The 27513-nt window shown below is 35.8% G+C and overlaps 1 protein-coding gene across 3 annotated transcripts in view; it reads right to left on the reverse strand.

The window, feature by feature from the left end:
* Positions 1-27513, reverse strand: part of ZC3H13 (zinc finger CCCH-type containing 13) — a 73827-nt gene that overhangs the window by 18587 nt on the left and 27727 nt on the right. For all 3 annotated transcript variants that reach the window (XM_045567263.1, XM_045567264.1, XM_045567262.1), the window contains exons 9-12: positions 15316-15626; positions 12149-12613; positions 6834-7022; positions 1134-1695 (exon numbers count right to left, since the gene is read on the reverse strand). In XM_045567263.1, the coding sequence (XP_045423219.1) occupies positions 1134-1695; positions 6834-7022; positions 12149-12613; positions 15316-15626 (1527 nt within the window). The remainder of the gene's footprint in view (positions 1-1133; positions 1696-6833; positions 7023-12148; positions 12614-15315; positions 15627-27513) is intronic.

Raw genomic sequence — 27513 nt, forward strand, 5'->3', positions numbered from 1 at the left:
TCAGACTGACTGTAGACACGAGTTATTTCAAGCGAGACCAGCAGAAGAACCATTCTATTGAGCCCAGGCAAAATCACTAGTCCACAGAATCATGAGCAAATAAACGGTGGTTGTTTTAAACTACTAACTTTTGGGGTAGTTTGTTACACATTAAGAGATAATTGATATACTACATAAAGTGAAGATTTAAAACATGAGAAAAAGTAAAGTTCTTTCAATGAAATATTTAAGGAAACAAAATTAGAGTAAAATAAATACCACGGCAATTCAGCAAACCTTATATGTAACAGCAGTTTAAAAAAGTGTTGGATAAATTCAACTACTGAGATGACAATACAAGTAATGAAAGAAAGAGCAAGACAAGATATTAATCTCATAATGAGTTTTTGTTATGGAGCTATTCAACTCAAGTTTCTGTGTTCATTGTCAACTCTTAGATTGTCTAGCCATGAAAAACCAAAAAACTTTTGCTATTATAAGCAGAGATCGGAAGCATTAAAAAATAAAGGTTGAGCATCTTTTATCCAAAATGTTTGGTACCAGAAATGCTCCAAATTTATTATATGAGATGCCAAGAACACATCTTTTGACCCCAATATATTACTATAACTCCACAGCACAAGAGGGACATTTTCTTTTCTCCCAGCTTCTTCTAGCCATGCAGTGGTTACAGAGATTCACTCAGCTCTACGTCATTGTGAATGTTTCCTATAGCCTGGCGGTGGTGACTCCATACTTACAAGCACACACAACTCATGAAAGATTATCAGGAATGGCACAGGCAATATCTCCTGGAGACTAGGCAACACCATTATCTAGTTATAAAGGGGATGTGATGAGACACAGTCCACTGATTTCTGTTTTAAAAAAAGTCTGCAGCAGCCAAGTCAACCCCATGTGCCATCAAAAATGCATAGTAAACAAGAAGGATTAATTATAGCTCCTGGATACAAAAAATAGAATAGACAATTAAAAAGACTTTAAACAACACATATATAAATTTGAAATACAGCAAAATGTAGAAAGTGAAAATAATTAACATGAAATTAAGAGGCACACTGAAAAACACTAAATGAAACTTTTGAATTCTTTACTGAAATGTAACTTTTTAAAGCTGATTCAAAACTTCTTACTTTGATTTTCTCTCATCATGTCCATCTCTTGGATTTCTATCTTCTCGGATATCTTCTCGCTTTTCTCTGCGGTCATCTCGTCCTTTGTCTTTGTCTTCCCAATCCCTTTGACGTTCTCGTTCTTTATCCCTTTCTCTGGCTCTTTCTCGCTCCCGTTCTCGCTCTCTTTCTCTCTCCCGTTCTCGTTCTCTCTCTCTCTCCCTTTCTTCTCTCTCTCGCTCCCGCTCTTTCTCCCTGTCTCGTTCCCTCTCTCTTTCCCGCTCTCGATCATGGTCACGATCTCTATCTCTTTCACGGTCTCTCTCTTTTTCTCTTTCTCTTTCTCTCTCCCGTTCCCTAGCACGCTCTCTTTCTAGTTCTCTTTCTTTTTCTCTTTCCCGATCCCGTTCCCGTTCCCTCTCTCTCTCCCGCTCCCTGTCTCTCTCTCGTTCCCGATCTCTGTCTCTAGCCCTTTCATCTCTTCTATCATCCACTCTGTCTACTCTTCGTTCCTCTCTTCTTTCATCACGCTCAAGCTCGTCATTCCTTCCCTGATGTCGAATTGGTGAGCTTGGTCTTTGATCTACAATGAAAATCAAGTTTTGTCAGTGATTAATTTGACAGATAACCTATTGGTAAGACAGCATGGCAAATCTTAAATTTTATCTGTGTATAGGATCACACTGGCAACCAATTATTAATCAGGCACTATATTTACTTTTAATTTAATCATATAAATAACCATCACCACTAGACCTTTTAAAAATATATTTTTAAAAGATAATTTTTATTTACCCTCTAACTAGCATGTTTTCTACTCCCCATCAAACCCCCTCTCCCCTCCCGCTGATCCACCTTTGATCTTTCTCTGCATGCTCCCTACCCTACCTCCAGCCCACTGCTCCAACCCCACTTTCTGCCATCTCTACCCTTCACCTCTGATCTTCTCTGTCCCCCCAGCAGGACCTGAGAACACTGGTGGCAAAGGATAGGGGCAGCAGGAGGTGTAGAACATAGAAGCTGAAGGAAAAAAAAATTTCCCTTGTAAGTCACACCTCTAATTTCAGGCCAAAATATATACACATCAAAGTGCAGCTATTATGTGAGAAAAATATAGTAGAACAAAACATATGTCAAAATTTGTTGCTGCAATATCAATCTCTTATCATAAACTAGAATATTAAGGGTACTGTCTAGCAATCTTGAAATAATCAAATATAAAAAAGTATTTCATATTAGTTATATATTTATAATTAATAAATAAATTAAAAGTTTCACTTAATCATAAGTGATTAGTCAAATGAAGAGCTGTTTTCTTAAAATATTAACTGATAATCTCATCACATATAATATATATTTTTTCAATCTACACAAGAATCACATAAACAGAGAAAATGAATACATGCTGCCCAAATACCCAGTTGAGCAGAAAATTAGTCTGGGATCAAAAAATTTATGAGAGGATGGCATGAACTTTCCCGAAGAGATAGCCATTTTTAAAAGCGACTGCTGTGGTATAATCTAGTCTTCTGTGATGTTTCTATTTTCATACCATATAATGTCTACTGGCTAGTTGATAAAGATCATACTACAATATGGCCCAAAGGTTGGTAAGTGGAATATCTAGTATCAACTTAATAAGAATAATTTTAGTATATTTCTAGGAAAGGGTTCAATATAGTAATTTAAATTTTCCTTCCTTATCACTGATGAAAAAGACAAGAATAATCCATATTTACTAGTTAGAAGTTATAGATCCAGATACAAAATTACAAGAATTTTAAAGCTGAACCAAACAAAACCCCATATAGTCCTTTCTCCCCCTTTCTTCTTAAAAACACAAAAATTATGGTCCCAAGCTCACTTGCCAAAGTCACAGAAATGGTACATGCATTAGGATATTAGCATTAGAAGTCAGTTTTCTTAAATCCTTTTATTTTTGCTGAAACCAATTTAAATTTAAAATGGTTCTATTATATCACATTTTGGATTCTTAGAATGCTATCTATCCATGTTTTAGATTATCTAAATTCCTAGTTTGAGGGGTCATACCAACATCACAATGATTAGAAAATAACCTGAAACAAATTCAATACTGCAACTTACAGCAACTCATACTTGAAATTTCTGATTATAGATATATCAGGGAATTGATTATTACTCAGACATTCCTTTTTGGCAGATAAAACCTTTATTTTCCCAACCAAAATGACAATGCTTCTTACTTCAAAGGAAAATGGAAAGGATATAAGACTATCACTTTAATGTCTAAACTATTTTCCCTATCTTTCCTCTAAAATGTGTTATTCAAAGATGTGCTTCTCTTCACATATTTCTTATCTTAATGAGTGACACAGCAATTCATGAAAGCTGGCAATCTCTGAGTTATTTAAGTCTCATCAACTTCACTTCCAAAATACTTCTCTATTCCTTTTCCTGTCCCATCTCTACAGTTAATATTAACTCAGACCTTGATCGGCTCTTCTTAGATGACTGTCATCAATAGTATAACTGAAGAAAAATAATAATATGATTGGTATCCTTGTCTTCAGTCTTTTCCTACACTCTTAGTAGGTTTTTGTTGAACACTCTACTTCTTCCAGCTGCTTAAAAGAATTTATCTTATAGGCAGTGAAAGGCAATTAAATTCATAATTTTTAGCCTGACTTATTAGGTCATTTGCAAGCTGGCCAATAGTCTTTCATCAGTCCTTTTCCCCAGCTTCTTTCTGTCCCTGCCAATTAGCATACCTCTGACTCTAACCTCTTAACATAATTCTTTACTACTCCAAAGCATCTGTTTCTTTCAATCCTGGTGTCTGCACATGCTGCACCCTCTCCCTGCAAAGTGCTTCTTCCATCATTCCTTATCAACTCCTGTATATCTGTCACGCCCTAATTCAGATGTCACCTCTTTAGGCAGCTTTCTTGGAATTCCTCAGAATTGTGTTCGCTACTTTGTCTTCTCACAGAACTTTATATGGTAGTGGCATTTACCGCACTTCAATTGTCTATCTGTATCCATGGGGGACTGTTTACAGCTGTGGTCCCTAACCCCTGGGCCACGGATGGGTCCATACAGCAAGAGGTGAGCAGCAGGCAAAGGGCAAATGAGCAAAGCTTCATATGTATTTACAGCTGCTCCTCATAGCTCGCATCATGGCCTGAGTTCCACCTCCTGTCAGATCAGTCACTGTCTCCCATCACCCCGAGATGGGACCATCTACTTGTAGGAAAACAACCCCAGGGCTCCCACTGATTCTGCATTATGGTGAGTTGTATAATTATTTCATTATATACTACAAATGTAATAATAATAGAAATAAAGTGCACAATAAATGCAATGCACTTGAATCATCCTGAAACCACCACTTCCCCCCAATGGCAAAATTGTCTTCCATGAAACTGGTGCCAAAATATTGGGAATCCCTGGCTTACAGGACCCAGAGGATACCAAAACCCAAGGATGCTCAACTCCCTTAAATAAAATGGCGTGGTATTTGCATATAACCTATACATAGCATCCTGTATACTTTAAATTATTTCTATATTACTTATAATACCTAATACAATATAAATGCTATTTAGTTGCTATAATCTATTTTTAAAAATTTATATATCTTTTTGTTGTATTACTATTTTTTCCAAATATTTTTGATCTGTGGTTGGTTGAATCTGAGGATATAGAACTCGGGGGTACAGAAGGCAGACTGTTTTGTGCTTAGACTATGAAAAAATAAAGGGAAGATTTAAATCCCCAAGCACAGGACAAGGTGCCTGGGCACATCTCTACCTTCTACTTATAACAATTTCCCTATTGCTCAGTATTCTCTAGCCACATTAGTCTTCTTTCAAATTCTAGGAAATATTAGGCTATTTGCCATCTCAGGGAATTTGCACATACTCTTTCCTCTTTTACCCTCAATCTTTGCAAAGCTAGCCTTTTCTCTTACATTTATGCCTCTGCATAAAAATCATCTCAAATTTTTGATGAACAGTCTAAAGCAGCTCCCTCTCTCTTTTTTTAATTTCCATCTGGGTTGCTTCTTTGTTTCTTTCATAGCAATCAATGATCTTTTTTTTTTTTTTTTCCTGCAGGGGAGTTATCTTCCCCCCCTCATTAAGTTCTATAAGGGCAGGAACTACTGTACCCCAAGTACCTGGCAAAGTGCCTGGCATGGGGTGCTCAATAAACAATTGTAAAATATATCATTAACTTCAAAAATATATTTCTATTTCAATCATACAACTGATATTTTATTGAAGTAGTTATAATAAAATAAAATAGAGAACTGCACTTGTACTCAGAAGATCTAAGTTTGAATTCTAGTTCTAGAACTTACTTCTCTGTAATATTGGAAACTTACTTCTCTTAGATCTAATCTCCAAAACTATAAAACATGGATTATTTTATCATACCTACACTTACAGGGATATTGCAAAGATTAAGGTCAGAATATATGTAAAGCAACTATCCAAATTCTTGGCACCTAGCAGAAGCTCACTATGTGTGGTTGAACTAACTATGGAAACCAAATGTTACTACTGAATTCAGGCATGTGGTGAAAAAACCTGAGCTACATAGGATATGAAAATAGGAAAAAAGAAAAAAAGTGAAAAAGTAAGACATAAAAAAAAAAAAACCATCACGAGGACATTGGTACTAAAGAGAGGTAAATCAAAGTGCCAAGGATAAAACAATTTCAGGTATCAACACAGAACATATAAACTCCAGCCCTATCTGTAACTGAGGAAATCCTACACATCTTTTAACCCAAATGCATCAGGGCTTACCTTAATGAACTCAACGCAACCAACTTTCCTGCCTCTGATCTTATCTATGCTTCCCCAAGTAGCTGGCGTCTCAGAGACTTTGTTTTCCTCCCATTACTTACTGCCCATATCAAGATACGATATTACCTCTTTGATTCACCCCACAGTAAAGCATTAATATTCAATTCTCTGGTCCATCAAGTTTTAAACTATATTAATCTCAGCATTATAGTGAACCTTACTTTAGTAATCAGCCAAGTTAAGACCTTCATAAAACTTTAAGTGTTTAAAGGCCCTAATATGTACAGACAATAAGCACGTGCCAAAGAAAGTACTTAAAAAACCTTTAAGTGCTTCCTAGTAATCTTGCTTCAAATTTGATTTCTGTAAGAGATCATCTAATAAATTAACACTAAAGTTTTAACTTAAGACATATATAAAATTAATTAAAGCAAATATTATATATTCTCAGGATGGAATGAACATAAACAAAATATTTCTCCAAACAATTCCCAGCCCTATCATCGTTTTCTTCTTGCTCTTCTTTGGCAGTCCTTATAAGAGTCTATCCATTATAGCTAATGAGTGAACAGCCAGAGGATACTTAGATGAGGTTTAGGTACTATCTGAATGAGAATTGCCTGGATGGCATCCAGCCATCTACATTCTTTAAAGGGTTGTGAGCTATTTGGTCAAGATGAGGGACTCACAGCAGGGCATCTCAGTTCTTGTACTCTGTTACCAGTAGGCACTGGTCACTAGCTATTTACATAATCCCTCCTAAACCAAGTGAACAAAGAAGATTATAAGAGTAAACAGTTTTAAATGTGTCATCAAGCACAGGTCTTAAAAACATATTTCATATTAATAAGTGAATTGATAACTGTTTTAAAAAACAATTCCCCCAACTAATGTTGGTCACCATTTAATAAAATTCCATTTGACAAACCTCTCTCTCTGTTGTCACGACGGTCTCTCTCTCCAGGTCTTCTCTCAAAGGAAGAATCCCTTGCCTGATCTCTGTTGTCTCTTTCAGGATATCTGTCTCTTTCAGGATAGCTACTTCGAGTTTCCCAGCTGTCATGATAGTTGCTACTACTGTGACTCTCAATTTGAGAACCTCTCGTGCCTCGACTTCCTAAACAAAGGATATTCACACAAATGTTTAACACATATACTTTATTCAGCAGATTGTCAGTCACAGTCTTTTCTCCTAAAAAACACTAATAGATTTTTTTTTGTATTCCAAAGTATAATAATAATCACTGTTGAAAAGAATATAAGCATTGCATTAGAACACTCAAGTTCACTCAAGTCCAATGACTGACTTGAGTGAGCTAAGCCTCAGTTTTCCCTACCTATAGAAAAGTCATATAATGAAATCATAAAACAAGAAGATTCATTAAAATTACCACCCCAAAAAACTATTTCTTCATATCTAATTCACAGAAACATAAAAATGAAAATATGCTTTAATTACAGTTTACAGTGAAAACATTCCAACATAGAACCAAGGTACTTTGGCAACAGTAAGTGCTATCTGAAATTTTTCATTAACAGATATGGGAAACAAATGTTCATAGTAGCTTTATTTGTAATAGCCTCAACCTGGAAAGTACCCAAATGTCTTCAATGGGTGAATGCCATGAGCTACTATTCAGCAATAATAAAAAACAAACTTGATACAAGCAACAACTTGGATGAACCCCAAGAGAATTATGCTGGGTGAAAAAGCCAATTACAACAGGATGCGCATAGCATGATTTCATTTATGAACCATTCATAAAATAATATAATTATAGGATGGAGAATATATAAGAGGTTGCCAGGGGTCAGGGATAGGGAGAAGGGATGGGTGTTGCTACAAAGGGGTAATACAAGGAAATCTTAGAATATCACAGTTGAATATCCTGACTGTGCAGATGGGCTACATGTGTGACACAATTGCTCAGAGCGACACACACACCTGAGTGCATGTATAACTAGTGAAATGTGAATAAGCTCTATGTACCAATGTCAGTTTCCTGGTTTTGATACTGCACTATAGGTGTATAAGATGTTAACACTGGGGAAGCTGGAGAAAGGGTGCACAAAGCTTCCCTGTACATTGCTTTGCAATCTCTTGTGAATCCCTAATTACTTCAAAATAAAAGCAAAATTTTGAACTTTGAGGGGAGGAGGTTAGGGGTAAGAAACAAGAAGTAGTATAGTGGCTGTGATAACCTAGGAATATGTGGCAGAGACAAAGATAGAAACTCTGAAGGGCCCTGCCTTCAACCTCATAGAATTATCATAGATAAACCCTGATGAAGATGAGTTCACTCAAACTTACAAGAACATATGAAAAACTCACCCAAATCCTCCCAAACTGAGAATCAGAAGGCACTTCCCCAAGATTTAAAAATCAAACAAAAACAAAAAGAACATAAATGTAATAAGATTTGAGCCTTCAAAGAATTATAGCATAATTCTAAATACTATAATAGGGTATTTTAATGATCAAAATATCTGTGAAGAATACTATAATTATTAGAGACCAAGAAGAAAAAATTTAAAACATTTTCAAAGACGAAAAGAGGGCCACATATAACATCTAAGAATGTAGGATTAAACATCAGATGAGATGCAGCTAAGAAAAAAGCAGTAAACTAGAAATCTGAGGATGTGACCTCAGATGGGAAAACAGAGATAAAGAGATAAAAAATTTGAAAGAAAATTTAAGAATCAAGGAAGGTACAATTAAATTTAACATATATCTAATAACTATATGTTGCTTAGAGTCACATTTAAAACAAAATGACACAGAAAAGTTGAAATGATGGAAAAAGATATACCAAACAAATACTAACCAAAAGACAGCTGTGAGCAAAATAATCTTCAAGACAAAACATAGGCAGTTGAATATCCATTTTCTGAAATGCTTGGGACCAGAAGTGTTTTGAATTCTGGACTTCTTTTTTAAAATTCTGAAATACTTGCATCATACTGGTTCAGCATCACTAATCTGAAACCCAAAATCTGAAATGTTCCAATAAGCCTATCTTTTGAGTGTCAATTCAGATTTTGGAGCATTTCAGATTTTGGATTTTTGAATTAGGGATGCTCAACCTGTATCAGGGATAAAGAGGATCATTCTATAATGATAAAATGAATAAATAACTCAGCTTATGTGTCCCTAAGAGCAAAACTTCAAAATATTCAAATAACGAGCAATCAAACTACAAGAAGAAATGAACAAGTCCACAAATTCTACAGTGATAGTGAAAAATTTCACTCACCTCTCTGTAATGACAGAATGAGCAGACTGAAAATTATCAGATGTAGATTTGAAAGTACAGTTAACAAATTTGACCTTAGAGAAGCACTTTGCATCCAACCATTAAAAAACACCCTCTTGAAACCACATGAATAACATTTATAAATACAGACCAAGCCACAAAATAAGCTTTAACAAATACACATATCAAAAAACTGACATTGAACAGGGTATTCTGACGATTAAAATGGCGGGGGGGGGAGGGGCATATTATAAAAAGCATAACTGGAAATTTAAAATCCTATTTCTCTAAATCTCACAAGTCAAAGAAGAAATCATATTAAAATTTACAAAGCGTTTAGGATGAGTACTAATATAAATACTACATATGTCAAAAAATATATATATGGGCAGAAATTAACGAAAATAGACCAAGAGATACAAAAGAATATAAACAAAAGATTAGGTCTTTGAAAAGACACAAAACGGACAACCCTCTGGCAAGACTGATCAAGAAAAAATAAAGGAATATAACTACAGGTACAACAGAGATATTTACAAAAGAAATTTAGTAATATCTTTTTATCAAATATTTGAAAATAAAAATTTGCGAAAATATAATTTACTAGAACTGCTTCAAAAAGAAACAGAAAATCTACACAAATCTATAACCATTAGAGAAACTCATTTGGTAGTAAAAGCTCTAACCATCAGATAAATGTTATCAAACTTTCAAAGAATAGCTAACCAATCATATATAAATTATTTCAGAGAAGAGAAAAAAAGAAGCAACACATTTTATGTGGCTATTATAACAATGATTCCTAAAGAAGGACAATATAAAAAATGAAAACAATGCAGTAGAATGCTAGAACTGGTTCATATTGGTTCATTAAGAGCCAACTGTAGGCTTCTTTCTCCAATTCCACACTGAGTAATATCATGTTAGTGGTTCAAAGTTATTTGAGTTATTTATATCATGGAAATTGGCAAAGCTAAAAATCAGGAATGTTTTCCTGACGAGTCAGTTGTTAAACATTTACCATTATACCACTGATTATATGCCAATCTCAAAAACACAAATGCTTAATTCAAAATTAAATCGTAACAAGCCTATTCTAGAACTCCAGAAAATGACAAAACTGTATTTATTTCAGGAATGCAAGGATAGTTCTAAATTTTAAAAATATATTAACATAAATAACAAGGTAACAGAAACAAACTATATGATCTTCTCAAGACAGAGAAAAAACAATAGTAATAAAAACTGTTAGCTAAATTGAGAAAATTAGGAGAATCTTCAACACAATAAAAACCATCTGCAAAAAATCTACAAACACCACACTTAATAATGAAAAGCCAGCAACAATCATTTAAAATCTGAAACAAAGCAAAGAAGCCCATTCCAGTTGTATTCAACATTGTATTGATGAAGATTCTCAGCAGGTTATCAAGAGAAAATAAAGAATAATCAGAAAAGAATAGTCAAATCAGTCTGTTCCTGGACACAATGGTTAAGAGAATCTAATTAGATCTATTAAGAAAATATAGCAACGTCATTTAAATACAAGATTAATTTACAAATATCAATTATCATTTCCATGTACCAACAAAGCATTACAAAATGTAATGTTTTAAAAGACACCATTTAGTGGCACATGCACACAGTTATTCACTAAAAGCACTGTTTGAAAGAGAAAAAAATTGGAAAACCTAAACATCCATCAATGCAGGACTTACTAACTTTATTGTATAGATTCCATAATAGACACTGTGTGCCAAAAGAAGGAAGCAGTTGTTTACCACACTGAATGATACAGAATGATCTCCAAAATATTTTTATTAAGTGAAAACAGTAGGATATAAAACAGTATATAGTTTTTTAAAAAATTATTTTTTTAAAACCAGAGGGGAAAACAAATGGATACACATATTTGCTTGTGTAAAATGTTTCTGAGAAGAATACATACAAAACTGGCAAAAGAGTGGTCAGAGGTAGAAGGGAGGCTTTTCACTAAACATCATTTTGTACCTTTGAAATTCTGAACCATGTGAATACACAATCAAAAAAAAAATTTTTAACATAAAACAATTTTAAAATTACCATTTACAATGGAAACACAAAAAGAGAGGGTACTCAGGAATAAAATGTCTCTAAAATCTTATGGGAAAAACAATAAATCAATAAACTTAATGCACTGAAAACCCAAATCCAATAGTTTTTCCTGAAATTAAAAACTGTTTTCTAAAATTTATATGAAAAATTATAGGGTCAAGAAAAGCCAAGAAAACTCCGAAGAAGTTAAAGGACCTTCAACACGTAAATGTGAAGCTGTAATACTGATCAGAGATTGACCAACAGACCAATGGAAGAATAAGACTCATCAGAGTTCTGCAGCAGTGTTGCGGGAAGGGAAAAGGGGGTGGAGGAAAAGGGAGGTCCAAGTTAATTAAGTTCTAGCAGTTTGTAGCCAGTCATAAATAAATTTAAGACATTTGGGGTGATGGCAAATGCTTTTTACTGGAAAAAAAGAAAAATGGCTCCAGATAACTGATATATAATGGTTTGAAGCAAATACAAATACTAAAGAATATACAAATCAGTTATTTCTGACACCAACAATTTTGAAAACTCACCATTTTAATTCTACTTTAATGATCATTTTATCACACATACACCTATTTATTAGCAATTACTTCCTTATGATTCTATTTTTTTTGCATAACAGGAATTTTCTTGGTGTTCCACACTAATGAAGATGGTAGGCATGACTGTATAAAATTCAACCGGGGACTCTAGGTCAGACCCTATTTATCTTTTGCTACTTTAGTAATACTGATCAGGAATTTATAGGGAAGATCACAAACTCAACTAACTGAAAATTACTTTGACAAAACGATGATACTGAATTTAAGAAATAATATATTTAGAAAAAATATCTTAGGAGACTTAATACTTCCCATATGAGCATACAAGATACAGTTTACTGACAAATCAAAAACCTTACCCTTTTCAGGGATCTCAGGACCTCTCCCCCTACTTCTGCCCATCCGGTCATTTCTAATTTCACTTCGAGACTCATTTCTTGAATCATTTCTTATTTCAGTCCGAGAACTTTCTTCTCTCAAATGGTTTCTGCCATAACTACGGGATTCTTCCAGATACATATCCTCCTTTCGATGAGTATCTCGACTGTCACGATCCCTGTAGTCATGGACATCACGAGTGGACCGAGAATCTCTGGGATCACGGCTCTCTTTGGTATCTCTGCTATAATCCCTCATCTCCCTGGAGTCCCGAATGTCTCTGGAGTCTCTTAATTCCCTTCGGTCTCTAGTATCTCTGGTGTCTCTCCGATCCCGACCATCTCGAGGTTCTCTGTCATCTCTGTGGTCTCTAGAAGAGCTCTGATCCTGTTCATACTCTCGTTCTTCTCTTGTATCCTTTTCTCTATCCCGTTTGCCTCTAGTCTCTGTAATGCAATTTTGGAAATTAACTGTAATTTCTTTTATAAAGTTTCAGGAAACTAGACAATATATTTAGTATAGAGCTTTTAGATTTTTAATACAATGGTACTTCATGTTCTTTGCAGGGGGAAAAAAGGAGAAAACATGGGCAAATAAAATTAAAACTATCCATAAGCTAAAATAATTTTATTAACACTTGATAACTATGTTCTTCTTGATTGGATAAACTTTGAATATGAAATTCCTGTGTTTTAACTCACTCATACTTATAGATCCTAAACAAGTGAAACAAATAAGCTGATCTCACATCACTGATAGCCTATTTTTTAGAAATCACTTTTAGATCTAGAGGCACACAGTGACTAATCACTCTACCAAGCATTAGACTAGGCTAGACCAGACCATATGTGACCACATCAAATGTACTTAAGTTCTTGAGAGTAACCTGTAGTTAGTAAGCTGGCTGGCTAAGAGATACTGATATTCAATTTTCTTTTATCCTGAGCTGTTTAATGGTAAACACACTCATGTGTTCAACAGTCTCTAAAGCTTTCTCTACTTAAAGCATTGAGTGTATAATTGTATTGCCAGCTACTCAAGAGGCTGAGGGAGGAGGATTGCTTGAGCCCAGCAGTTGGAGTTCAGTCTGGGAAATAGTGAGACCTCACTACTTTCTTCTTTTTTTAAAAAAGCTTCTCTAACATATCACAGAAAAATAAATAATTTCATTTTTTAAAAAGCTGGAATGACCCTCACTGATTAAACCAGAATTGTCATTTGATATACTAAAAAAATAAAGGCCCAAAGCTTAGATGGCTGAGTCAACCTCATATTTCATTGGAATTTGCAAAGATCAGAAACCACTCTTTAGATATGCCTAGAGAAGGCATAAATTAATTATAACATAAATATGACATGAAGCCAAAAAATTAACAAGAGAACCCCAAAGAATAAACCCTGACCCTTTGATTGAATTCTCCTACAAATTGCTCTTACAATCTGGAATTGCCCCAATCTGAGACTACTTTAACAACTGTGGTAGTCTTATGCCTAATAAAACATTGTACCTCCTTTTCTCTTTGCACCACCCCCCCCCCGTGGTTGGCCCATGGACTTTTTCAAGGACCCAAACACTTTGTGTCCACAAGGGCCCTAGACCTTCACATCAATGACCTATCTCCCCTGCCAATTCCTTTGTCCATATACCTATATCCATAAATGCTATGTAAGGACTGAAGAAAGAGGCAAGGATCTGACATATCTCCAACCCTTTCTGTGCATATCACTTCTACTCTTCCTCTAATACTAACTGTGCCTGAAAAGGTATTCAGTTAGTAACAGATTTTTTTTCATCATGCCCCCATCTATCTTTACAAATACATCTAGTTATTATATTTTGTTTTTTACCTACCTCATCTTTCTACTGAAACTATCCTTATTTCAGAAAATGACTTCTAAATAGAGGGGAACAAAAACCTTCTATGGAAGGTTAAAGAAACACCTTCCTTACAAAGAACATATGGTTTGTTATTGAAAGGATTCTTTCTGTAACATATGAGACTCCACTGCATATTATTTTCCCTTCATTAGTATGTTTAATAACAATAGAGTTTTCATTCAGTAAGTAATCATTAAATGTTTGATTCCTGATCAATTCAACTTGTTAAGTATCTTATTAAAATTAATAGATATAGGTACAGTATAAGAGGATTTTCCCATCTTCCCAATGTCCCATAAACACTGTTGTGCTGATATGGTTCCAAAATCATGTACACAAAAATAATTCTATAAAACAGGTGCTTTCTCTGGTCCCTACCTATGTGTCCACCACTTTCTTGAATCAAACAATTATTGTTTGCACCATTGACAGGAAGAAATTAAGTTCAACGTGTTTCATAGGTGACTGCTATACTATACTCAGAGAGGCATTTAAAATGCATATTAAACAGAAATGTTGTTGCAAGTAAGCAAGTATTTCCTGAGTAATATGTTCAAAAACTATCTTAGGAGAAGTTGGAACAAAGACCTGCTAAGTTAAATTGACAATGACAAGAAACTTAGACAAGAAGTACAGAAAGAGATGAGAGCTATTAGGCTTTATTGCCAAGTAACAACAGCATCTCAGCTTGTATAGGGATAGTAAATCCAAAGTCAACTTAATTCTTAGGGATCCTAAAAGGAAAACTGCTCTGCTTACTTCCTTATTATGAGTTAGACTTAGAATTTTGATGACTTGGTTTGTACTGACCGTGTGAAAGTTTACCCCAGTCCTCATCACTTTATCAAAATACTTCTGATGCTTTAAAACTGTGCTCCCTGATTTGCTGCTTTTCTTTCCTTCATCTCCTTGCATTTTTAAAGATATTAACTAAGCGATTGAAAAGGACACTGTAACAATCAGATGACCAAAAATTTCTAGAACTTTACACTACTATACTCAGTAAAACATCTCAGCTAAAGAAAGCACCAACTTACCAAACCTGTAAATGCCCTCTTATGTATACTTAATAGCTTACATTCCCTCAAGCATCTCCTATTGACCTCAAAAACTCTAGTCTGTGTTACAGAAGACTTACTATGGCATAGGCCTCCCTCCATCTGTTATTATAGCAATAAATCTGGATGTCCAATTTTTAAATAAAGAAAATATCTATTTAAGCAAAAGAACTCTAAAAAAAAAAAAATCACGTTAGAGTACAGTGTCTACCTTCCCTCCTTTCATGACGCCGATCATGAGACTGTGAACTTCGTTCATGATCATGTCTCCCTTTCTCTCGCATTGGGGAGCGATGCCTTGGAGGACTTTGCTTTCTCTGAGGAGAAGACAAAGAATGTGAAGGATAAGGAGAAGCAGAGCGTCGTAAAGGTGGAGTTAGTGTCCGCTGATAAGACGGTGAAGGAGTTCTTTTTCGACGAGGTGAAGGAGAATGTCTTTGAATAGATGATCCTGATTGTGAGGAAGATGAGTGATGCCTAGAAGATATAGGAGAATGATGCTGTCCTGCTGGGGAAGTAGACCTGTAAAGCAAAACATATCAATAAAAAATGTGTTCAAAAGCTTCCTTTCTAGACAAAGGAAATATTCAGGGTATATTTCATTTTGGGAAAAAAAATGTGAAAAGTTAGAAATTAAAAAAAAAAAAAAACTCATTTAAAATGCAAACAATTTCACCTGCAAACCAGTATGTTTATACCAGACTTTCTTAAAAATAGTAACACCAATTTTTCTTTTGAAAAATGGTCTCTTGGCCAGGTGCGGTGGCTCACATCTGTAATCATAGCACTCTGGGAGGCCAAGGTGGGCAGATCGTTTGAGCTCAGGAATTTGAAACCAGCCTGATCAAGAGCAAGACCCTGTCTCTACTAAAAAATAGAAAGAAATTAGCTGGACAACTAAAAATATATAGAAAAAATTAGCCAGGCATGGTGGCGCATGCCTGTAGTCCCAGCAACTTGGGAGGCTGAGGCAGTAGGATTGCTTGAGCCCAGGAGTTTGAGGTTGCTGTGAGCTAGGCTGACGCCACAGCACTCTAGCCTGGGCAACAGAGTGAGACTCTGTCTCAAAAAAAAAAAAAAAAAAAAGTCTCTCTTTCTCAAATATGAAAATATGCTTGCATAATGTAACTAATATTCATATTTTAACCTTTAAAAGCATCATGGAAAATATATACATATATATTTTTTTAAAAATAAATGTAACAGGTACACTACCAAAATCAACTATTTTCACTGGTAAAGTATAATACAACATGATAAACACTTCATATGTAGAAATATTTAGGTTCCATTATTTTATATAAGAAATTTATTCTTATTAAAATGGTAAGTCATTTTAATTCACTCAACACACATTCAATGAACACATACCATGTTCTAAGTATTACTTTTGGAGGTTAGGATACAGAAGTGAAGATGGCAGACAAAACCACTAACATAATAATAATGATATTAATAACACCAGGTAGCATATTGCTACTATGGACATGAAACTGATTTAAGTGTTTTTCGTATATTAAACAATTTAATCTTTATGACAATAATCTTATGAGGTAACTGAGTGTGCTAGTCAATTTTATATGTCAACTTGACTAGGCCACAGATGTCCAGATATCTGGTTAAACATTATTTCTGGGTGTGTCTGTGAGGGTTTTCTGGAAGATTTTAGCATTTGAATTTTTGAACTGAGGAAAGCAGAAGCCCCTCCCCAATGTATGTAAACATTATCCAATCCATTGAGGGCCTGAATAGAACAAAAGGGTGGAGGAAAGTTGAATTCTCTGTTTACCTGACTGCTTGAGCTGGCTCTTAAGCCTTCAGATTCACACTCGAATCTATATTATAAGCTCTCCACTTCTCAGAACTTGGAACTACACCACCAGCTTTCCTGGGTCTCCAGCTTGCAGACAGCAGACTAGGACTTTACAGACTCCAGAACTGCATATGAGCCAATTGCTTAAATAAATCTCATTCTAGATATATCTTCTATTGGTTCTGCTTCTCTAGAGAACCCTGCCTGATACATTAAGACAGAGACGACTGAAGACCAGTCTGTCTAGTGACAGAGTCTATGGTTTAAGGAGTAAACCAATAATAAAGCAAGGCAATTTCAGCTAATTAATGCAATAAAGTTTATAAAAAGGCCTAACAAAATAGAAACCGTTAGGTCCAAAAAAAGTATGTCAAGGCAACTACTTTAGTTTGCTTGCTAAGCAAAGGATCTTTACCAAGGAGATGATATTTGAGCCAAGTGCTGAGAATCTGAAGGAAGACCTTTAGGTATCAATAAGCACAAAAGAGGCAGAAGGGATAGTGATATATAGTAAGAATAGAAAGAAGACATGTGGAGCCACAATTTGAGAGAACAGAGAGTCTTAATGAGAAAGGGTCAGAGAGCTGCCAGAGCCAGATAATATGGATGACAGGCCACGGTAAAAGTCTGAATTTCATTCTAAGCAGGAGGGAAATCACTGGAGAGTTCAGCAGGTAAATATTCAAAATATAACAAGATCTTACTTACCTAAATAAACCTGTAATATGGAGAAAGAAAATGCTTCTGTGTGATGATTTCTTTTAGACCTAGTAGGTTGCTGTCCCTTTGCAACACGGGTAAATATTCCCTGAAAAGGGAATCATTTCTAACTGTACAATCTACAGAACTAGAAGAACACTCTTGTCTACGGGAATCCTTTGAAAAATCTCTCCTCCATAAATATACAATGCTACTTGTAAACAGATTTAGTTAGAAAAACTCACGTAAGTCCTAGATAATACAAGTAAATCTATGCCAAAGTGCTAATAATTTGGGTCAGATTTCATTTTTGTATGTATGTAGAAATGAAGTACAGTTCACCCTTCAACAACATGGGCTTGAACTATGTGGGTCTAGTTATATGGAAAATTCCCGCCTCTGCCACCCCTGAGATGGCGAGACCAACCTCTCCTCCCCCACCTCCTCCACTCCATCCACTCGACCAACTATATTATTGGTAAGGCTTCTGGTTAACAGCAGGCTATTAGCAGTTAATTTTGGTGGGAGTCAAAAGTTATACATGGACTTTCAACTGCACAGGCAGTTCATACCCCTAATGCCCTCAGTTCAAGGGTCAACCATAATTTCAAAAGTCTCAATTTAACAATGAAGATGTTAGGACAATCCTTAACATATCCTTTAATGCCATTCAAATCTAGAATAATTTTAACAATTAATACAACTTTTATGAAATCTGGTTCAATGTAAGAGCCTTACATATACTTCTTCAATCACATGACTTGGCAAACTAAAAACTGTACCTAACAATGTGATCAAGAGTCAGAAAAAAATAAATAGCTGGTATCCCTGGCACGAACAAGTGGATTGTTTTTAAGCTTCAGAAGTAAGAGAATCAGTATTTCAAATGCAGCAAAACCCCAAAATAACACACATTAGCATAAGACAACTGACTCCCATCCTCTGTCTGGTGGAACAAGTTAAAGTTATTATTCTCTGTTAGGGACAGGGTAGGGTGGCAAGGATATGAAGCAAAGGACCAGAACAGGCCAAGAAACAGCAGGTAATCTAGTCTCGAGGAAGAGGGAGGTAAAGAATGGTTCTCAAGTCCCTAATCTACATTTCCCAGACACAGTATCTTCCTAGATTACGCCAACAAAATGGGTGCCAAACAGAGAAGATATCTGAAATCTCTGCCACTGGCCTGGAAGTCCCGTCTAGTCACAGGACCCAGAATTCTTTCCACGGTCATTTAACCATCAGTGGCAAAAAAAAAAAAAAAATTGCCACCAGATAGCACCAAACTAGATTGGGATAGACTTTGATAGTGCAGCTATCTCACTATAACATAGCCCTACATTTTTACTGAATTGAATTTTGGGGCTCCATTTGCCACGTTAGGCATTTCTGACTGGACCAATTATTGGAACAGAATTAAACTTTCCAACCTCCACCTGCTACTGAAAACCTCTCTGAAACTACTTGAGAACAGCTCTCCTCAAGTCTCCAATTTCACAATCAAGTCGAACAATAGCTAAAACTACTATTTTTAGGGTCATAAACCGTTTCTGGATTTAGGACACAAGCGTTTCTTTCCTGAACTCAAGAAATTTCCCCAAAATTACACCTACAAAAGAGAGCCCAAGCCTTGGTTAATTTGACTAAATGTGAAAGGCTTTTTTTCCCCATTGTGTTCCAATGAGTTATTTTGGTATTTATAAATGATTTTGCTTTTAACACAAGTCTATCATAAGCTTAGTGTATAATATAATTATGTTTGGCTACATTACAAATCTCTTTAAGTGTCTTAATTTTTTATCCCTAGCCTAAATTACCATGCATATGAAAACACTTTTTAGGTCTACTGACTGGGTTTAATTAAAAAGACAATGCCTCAAATAAGCAATTCCCAGACCAAATACAAGTGTCCATTTTAATATTAAAAGGTCTGCAATCTCTTTATGATATTGTGTTAATATCCACTGGTTGGAAATATGAGATGAAAAATACAAAACAGAAATACAAAAGATACAACAAATTCAGCAATGCTTTTAAAGTACGTATTCTAAAGTTATTCACCTTTATTTGAAAGTATGATACTGGTATAATGATTATATACTTTTTATGTGTCCTTATCTTTAAGAGATATATACTAAAATATATATGGATGAAATGATATGGTGTCTTGGATTTGCTTTACAATAATACTTCAGGGGAGAAGTGGATGGGGTACAGATAAAACAAGAGTTATCATAAATACTGTTGTTTTTTATTTTAAAAGAGACAAGGTCTTGCTGTGTTGTCCAGGCTGGAGTGCAGGTGGCTATTCACAACACAATCATAGAGCACTACAGCCTTAAATTCCTGGTCTCAAGTGGTCCTTCTTCCTCAGCCTCCTGAGTAGCTGGGACAATAGGCACATGCCACCATGCCTGGCTTGGTGCATAATTTTTGAAGCTACATAATGGATATAAGAGGATCATTATATTATTTGTATATATTTATGTGTGAAATGCTCCATAATAATGTCACTATAATAATTTTCCATCCTCTAACATACAACTGAGAGATATCAATATACATTTACTAAAGGACCTATTTACTCAGTCTATAGAAAATGCTTGGTGCACACATGGATTCACAGATCCCTCCAAGTAGAGGTCTATACTACCTGACCTGTGGTTCTTGGACCCAGGATGAGATTCACCAGTCTAGACTACAGTATCTGAACTTAATTGGCATATAGGAAATAATCCAAAGAATGAATCCAATAAGATACTGTACTGTTCTTTGCCAGAAGTCTGAAACATTCTGGTTTTAATAATTTTGATAAATGTGCACAATCACTGAAAGCTGCTGTCCCCAACCCCTGGGATTCAGACCAGTACTGGGACGTGGCCTGTTAGGAACCTGACCACACAGGAGGTGAGCTTCTGGTGAGCAAGCGAAGCTTCATCTGTATTTACAGCCACTCCCCATTGCTCGAATCACCACCTGAATCTGCCTCTGGCCCCCACCCGCTCCCCAGTCCATGGAAAAAACTGTCTTTCATGAAATCAGTCCCTGGTACCAAAAAGGTTGGGGACCGCTGACTGAAAGGAAGATTGTCATTGTCAGTAATTTGTTTATTTTATTTACTTGGATGAATTCAAAGACAACAAGTTTGGAATGATCACATCTGTCTTTCTAATCGGGTAAGACCCTGTCAAGCATCTATACTTCCGTCAAGAGATAAGTAGATTTCTTCATTCAGGTAATTATCTTGGATTAATTTTTTAAAAACTAGCTATGCTCTGAATACTATTTTCTCATCTGACCACAAAGTCCTACAACCTAGCATTTTGATTGAAACATATCACCTGTCATTAAAACCATATTAAACCAAAATGTCTGGCAGAATGAGCTACACGTAATTTTTAGATGATTTTTCCAGTTAAGTGCTATCCAAAAGGAATTTTTGTTTGTTCAAACCCTTGTTCTTAAAATACTGCTAATGTATTGGTTCACTTTCCTGATTTAGCATGAGAAAGTATGAGGACATAGATTTTCACTGATAAAACGTATTACAGATCTACCAAAACATCACTATAAATATCCAATTTAGGATTATCTAGATATAATAGGTTAGGAATATTGACACTCACAGAGTATTCCCTTTACAAGTAACTTTTCTGACTAAATATCTAAAATAAACTTAATTTTCCTCTGAGTTACATCTCTTCTAAAACAAATTACAGGGGAAAAAAAAAACTGGTTCAGTTAGTTGGGTTCCAACTACAGTAGCCTCTCCTTACCTGCTATTTTGCTTTCCATAGTCAACAGCAGTTGAAAATATTAAATAGAAAACTTCAGAAATAAACAATAAGCTTTAAATTATGTGCCTTTTGGGGTAGCGCAATGAAATCTCTCTTGGTGCAGCTCCATCCTGAACTGGACATGAACCATCCCTCTGTCCAGTGTATTCACGTTGTATGTGCTACCCACCTGTTAAGTCTCTGATTACGGACTCATGATACTGCAGTGCTTGTGTTCAAGTAACCCTTATTTTACTTAATAATGGCCCCACAGCACAAAGAGTAAGGATGCTGGCAATTTGGATGTGCTAAAGAGAAGTCATGAAGCACTTCCTTTAAGCACTTCCTTTAAGACATAGATGAAAGTTCTTGACTTAATAAGGAAAGAAAAAAAATTGTATGCAGAGGTTGCTAAAATCTACAGCAAGAAGGAATTTCTATCTGTAAAATAGTGAAGAAGGAAGAAGAAATTTGTGCGTAGTGTATAAGGGTCTGTACCACCCATAATTTCTGGCATCCACTGGGAATCTCAGAACATATTTCTCAAGGTTAAGGGGAAAACTACTGTATTTCACTATTCTCTGTAGAGAGTAGGGCATGGAAAGTTTATTTTCTAAAAAAGCTATGGGAAATTGCTACATTTTCTAAAAACAAAGTAATAAAATAAATCCATAAGGCTGTCTTTCTGGATAACAAGTGATATTCAGATTTTGATCAAAGTTGCATAAGTAAATCAAAGCTCAGTAAAGTTAAATTAGAAGACATTGTGATAACACTCCTTTAAGAACTGTAGTCTCCAAATTATTCAATTCAAAAATAACCACATGACAGAGTTTAGTGTTAAACTAACAAATACTCTGGGAATATATTCTTAACAAAGCTGACATGGTCAGTGACAATTTGAGAGGAAAGTACTCAAACCCTTGATGCCAGATTAGGGATAGGCTTCGAAACTGATTGATAATTCTTACATTTTTTTTTTTTGGAGGGGGGAAATCATGAGAGGCTATGGGCACTCTCCCTCTCACCAAAACACATACACACATGCAAAGTTTTACATACAAACCAGTAAGTTTGGAGACCCCTAAAATCCACCAAGGGACTTCAGATAAGAAACTCCTGATACAGAGGGTTGAACCTCTGAGATACAGAGAACAGGCAGAAGGACCTGAAGTTAAAGGATCATGTGGCTTTGTTGAATCACCTATGCCAGCAGTCCCCAACCTTTTTGGCGCCACGGACCAGTTTCATGGAAGGCAAGTTTTCCACAGAGGTGGGGCAGGGGGGGAGCAGCTGCAGCGGCTGTAAATACAGATGAAGCTCTGCTTGCTCGCCTGCTGCTCACCTCCTGCTGTGTGGCCCAGTTCCTAAGTTTCATGGAAGACCATTTTTCCACAGATTAGGGGGGGTGCGGAGCTCAGACAGTGATGCCTGGCCCGGTTCCAAAGAGGACACAGCCTGGGGGTTGGGGACCACAGACCTATGCCATGTGTATGCACACCTATGCTACATGTATGGTTAACTCCATAGAGAATCATCCTTTAAGAAATGTAAGCAACTGCCTATATCTAATAGGCATACTGAATCTTACTTGAAAGGAAGGGAAAAAAAAAACAAACACACTAAAAACCACGTATTTGGAAACCCCCTCCCCCCATCTCTCATACACTCACACACACACAGGCATGTGCCATCACTGTACCAACAAAGCATCTGGAAATATTTTTGGTCACTGCTTCAATAACAGCTTTTAGAACAGGTATTCAAGTAACTGTTGGATGAATAAATGAATTAGCACTTTTAATTAAGCACACCACTTCCTGATAAACAAAAGACTACTAATAAGCCCATTATATCACATTTAAAATAATTTTAAAGGACAATATTCTCCAAAAGGGATTTAGATAACTAACCTTTAATTACATACCTCACCAATTCAAAAGCAGTGACAAAGATATTGTTTGGTTTTAAAATTAATACGGGCATAACCCAGAGATATCGTGGGTTCCATTTCAGAACCACAATAAAGCAAATATCGCAAAAAAGCAAGTCACAGGAATTTTTTAGTTTCCTACTGTATATAAATTATGTTTATACTATACTGTAGTCTATTAAGTAAACAACAGCATTATGTCTAAAAAAACAATGTACATATCTTAATTAAAAGATACATTATTGCTAAAAATGCTAATAATCATCTGAGTCTTCAGCAAGCTGTAATCTTTTTGCTGGTGGAGGGTCTTGCCTTGATGTTGATGGCAGATGACTGACAACGGTAGTGGTTGCTAAAGGCTAGGGTGGCTGTGGCAATTTCTTAAAATAAGGCAACAATGAAGTCTGCCAAATTTATTGACTCTTCCTTTCATGAAAAATTTCTCTACAGCATGCGATGCTGTTGAATAGCAATTTATTCACAGAACTTCTTTCAAAATTGGAGTCAAACCTCTCAAATCCTGCCTGCCGCTGCTTTATCAACTAAATTTATGTAATATTCTAAATCCTTTGTTGTCATGTCAACAGTGTTCATAACATCTAACAGGAGTACATTCTATCTCAAGAAACCACTTTCTTTACTCATCCATAAGAAGCAGCTCTTCATCCATTCAAGTTTCATCATGAGATTCCCAACAATTCAGACACATCTTCAGGTTCTACTTCTAATTCTAGTTCTCTTGCTATTTCTACCACATCTGCAGTTCTTCTTCCACTAAGTCTTGAGCCCCTCAAAGTCATCCATGAGGGTTGGAATCAACTTCTTCCAACTCCTGTTAATGATATTTTCACCTCCTCCCATGAATCACAAAGGTTTTTAATGGCAGCTAGAATGGTGAGTCCTTTCCAGAGGCGTTTTTAATTTACTTTGCCCTGATCCATCAGAGGAATCATCTCTGACAGCTAAAGCCTTATGAAATATATTTCTTAAGTAATAACACTTGAAAGTCAAAATTATTCCTTGACCCACAGGGCTGCAGAATAAACGCTGTGTTAGCAGCCATGAAAACAACATTAATCTCCTCATACATTTCCATCAGAGCTCTTGGGTGACCAAGTACATTGTTAATGAGTAGTAATATTTTGAAAGGAATCTTTTTTTCTGAGTAGTATGTCTCAATAGTGGGCTTAAAATATTCAGTAGGCCGGGTGCGGTGGCTCACGCCTGTAATCCTATCACTCTGGGAGGCCGAGGCGGGTGGATCGCTCGAGGTCAGGAGTTCGAGACCAGCCTGAGCAAGAGTGAGACCCCATCTCTACTAAAAATAGAAAGAAATTATCTGGCCAACTAAAATATATATAGAAAAAATTAGCCGGGCATGGTAGCGCATGCCTGTAGTCCCAAGCTACTGGGGAGGCTGAGGCAGTAGGATTGCTTGAGCCCGGGAGTTTGAGGTTGCTGTGAGCTCGGCTGATGCCACGGCACTCACTCTAGCCAGGGCAACAAAGCAAGACTGTCTCAAAAAAAAAAAAAAAAAAAATATTCAGTAAACCATGCTATAAACAGATGTGCTGTCATCTAGGCTTTCTTGTTCCATTATAAAGCACAGGCAGAGTAGATTTAGCATAATTCTTAAGGGCCCTAGAGTTTTCAGACTGGTAAATGGTATTGGCTTCAACTTAAAATTTCTAGCTGCATTAGCCCCTAACCAAAAGTCAAACTGTCCTGAAGCTAGACATTGACTTCTCCTCTGTACCTATGAAAGGTCCTAGATGTCATCTACTTCCAAAAGAAGGCTTTTCTTCTACATTGAAAATCTGTTGTTTAGTGTAGCCCCCTTCATCAATGATCTGAGCTAGATCTTCTGGATAATTTGCTATAGCTTTTCCATCTGCACTTGCACTTTTACCTTACAGAGACAGCTTCTTTTCTTCAACCTCATGAACCAAGCTTCACTAGCTTCAAACTTTTCCTTTGCAGCTTCCTCACCTCTCTTAGCCTTCAAAGAATTGAAAGCCTTTCTCTGGATTAGGCTTTGGCTTAAGGGAATGTTGTGGTGGTTTGATATTCTATCCAGATCACTAAAACTTTCCCCATATCAGCAATAAGGCTGTTTCACTTTCTTATCATTTGTGTGGTTCACTGGAGTAGCCCTTTAAATTAATTTCTTACAAGAACTTTCCTTTTGCATTCACCACTTGGCTAACTGTTTGGTGTAAGAGGTCTAGTTTGTGGCCTAGCTAGGCTTTCAACATGTCTTCCTCACTATGCTTAATCATTTCTAGTTTTTGATTTAAAGTAAGAAACTCCTCCTTTCACTTGAACACTGACAGGCCACCGTAGGGTTATTAATTGGCCTAATTTCAATATTGTTGTGTATCAGGGAATAGGGAGGCCCAACGAGAGGCAGAGGAATGGCCCTGCTAGTAAATAGGCAGGACATATACAACATTTATTGAATAAGTTCATTGTCTTATATGTGCACAGTTCATGGTACCCCAAAGCAATTACAGTAGTAACATAAAAGATTACTGGTCAAAGATCACTATAAGAGATAAAGTTTGAAAAACTGCAAGAATTATCAAAATGTGACAGAGACACAAAGCGGGCATATGCTGTTAGAAAAATGGCACCAATAGACTTACTCCATGCAGGGTTGCCACAAACCTTCCATTTGTAAAAAAAAAACAAAAAAAACTCAGTATCTGCAAAGTACAATAAAGAAAAGTGCAATAAAACAAGGTATGCCTGTAATTTCTTTATTCACAATAATGGAGATAAAATAAGAGACCCCTCCAAAAACCTTGGAAATTAACTCCTACTAAATCAAAATGGCCTTTTCCAACCTTGTCATACATTGCTTTAGAGCTCCAGTAAAAGTCAGGTATCAATATAATCTTTCAGTATTCCTAGCTCTGCTGCTTCCTGTCCTCTGACAAAAAGAAATAAACCAAGTTCAAATCTGTCTAAATGCTAAGTAACAGGTGATTCCTAGGCATACCTTGTTGTGGAGACAGATCAGAAGGAAAAACTGGAAAACCAAGAATTAACTTGTGTAATATTTAATAACTCACAATACAAATGTTTTTACCATTTAAATGGTAAACCATCCAGAGACATGTGTTAAGAAGCATGTCTCAGAGATTTCTGAGGCAAAATAACAAAATAAGAGTACCAAGAACCATTAGAGAAAAATAAAGCCTCCACTGACATAATGTAAATCAGCAAGAACATTTAATATGATTTATAAAATCTGATTTACACACGATCTTCACACACAAACCTACTGGATTGAGTAAAATACAGAATATATTTTAGGAAAACATGTTCAAGAATTCTGAATGCTCCAGTTAACCACTCTTTTTCATGTCAAGGAGACACAATCAACAGTGAAAAGGCAACTTAGGGAATGGGAGAAAATATTTGTAAATCTTGTATCTCTGGCAAGGGATTTATATCCAGAATATAGAAAGAACTAAAATACAACCACAGAAAAAATCAAGTAACCCAATTAAAAAATTGGCAAAGGACTTAGATAGACATTTCTCCAAAGAGGATATACAAATGGCCAACAAGCATATAAAAAGATGTTCAACATCACTAATCATCAAAGAAATACAAATCAAAACCTCAGTGAGATAAAACCTCAGTGAGTAATCACCTCACCTCAGTGAGATAAAAAGATCCATTAGGCTGGCTACTATGAAAAAAATAAGAGAAAATAACAAGTGTTGGTGAGGATGTGGAAAAATTAGAACACTTGTGCACTGTTAATGGGAATGTACAATGGTGCAACTACTATGGAAAACAGTATGGAAATTCCTTAAAATATTAAAAATAGAACTATCACATGACCCAGCAATCCTACTTCTGGGTATATACTCAAAAGAACCAAAAGCAGGGTCTTGAAGAGATATTTACAGACCTATGCTCATAGCAACACTATTCATAATGGCCAGGAAGCGAAAGTACCCAAATGTCTATCAATGGAAGAATGGATAAACAAAATGTGGTATATACATACAATGAAATATTTTTCAGTCTTAAAAAGGAAGGAAAAACTGTCACATGTTACAACATGGATGAACCCTGAGGACATTATGCTAAGTGAAATAAGCCTGTCCACAACAAGACAAATACTGTATGATTCCACTTATATGAGGTATCTAAAGCAGTCAAATTCACAGAAAC

This window comes from Lemur catta, chromosome 13 (genome assembly GCF_020740605.2).
Source record: "Lemur catta isolate mLemCat1 chromosome 13, mLemCat1.pri, whole genome shotgun sequence".
NCBI classification, from domain to species: Eukaryota; Metazoa; Chordata; class Mammalia; order Primates; family Lemuridae; genus Lemur; species Lemur catta.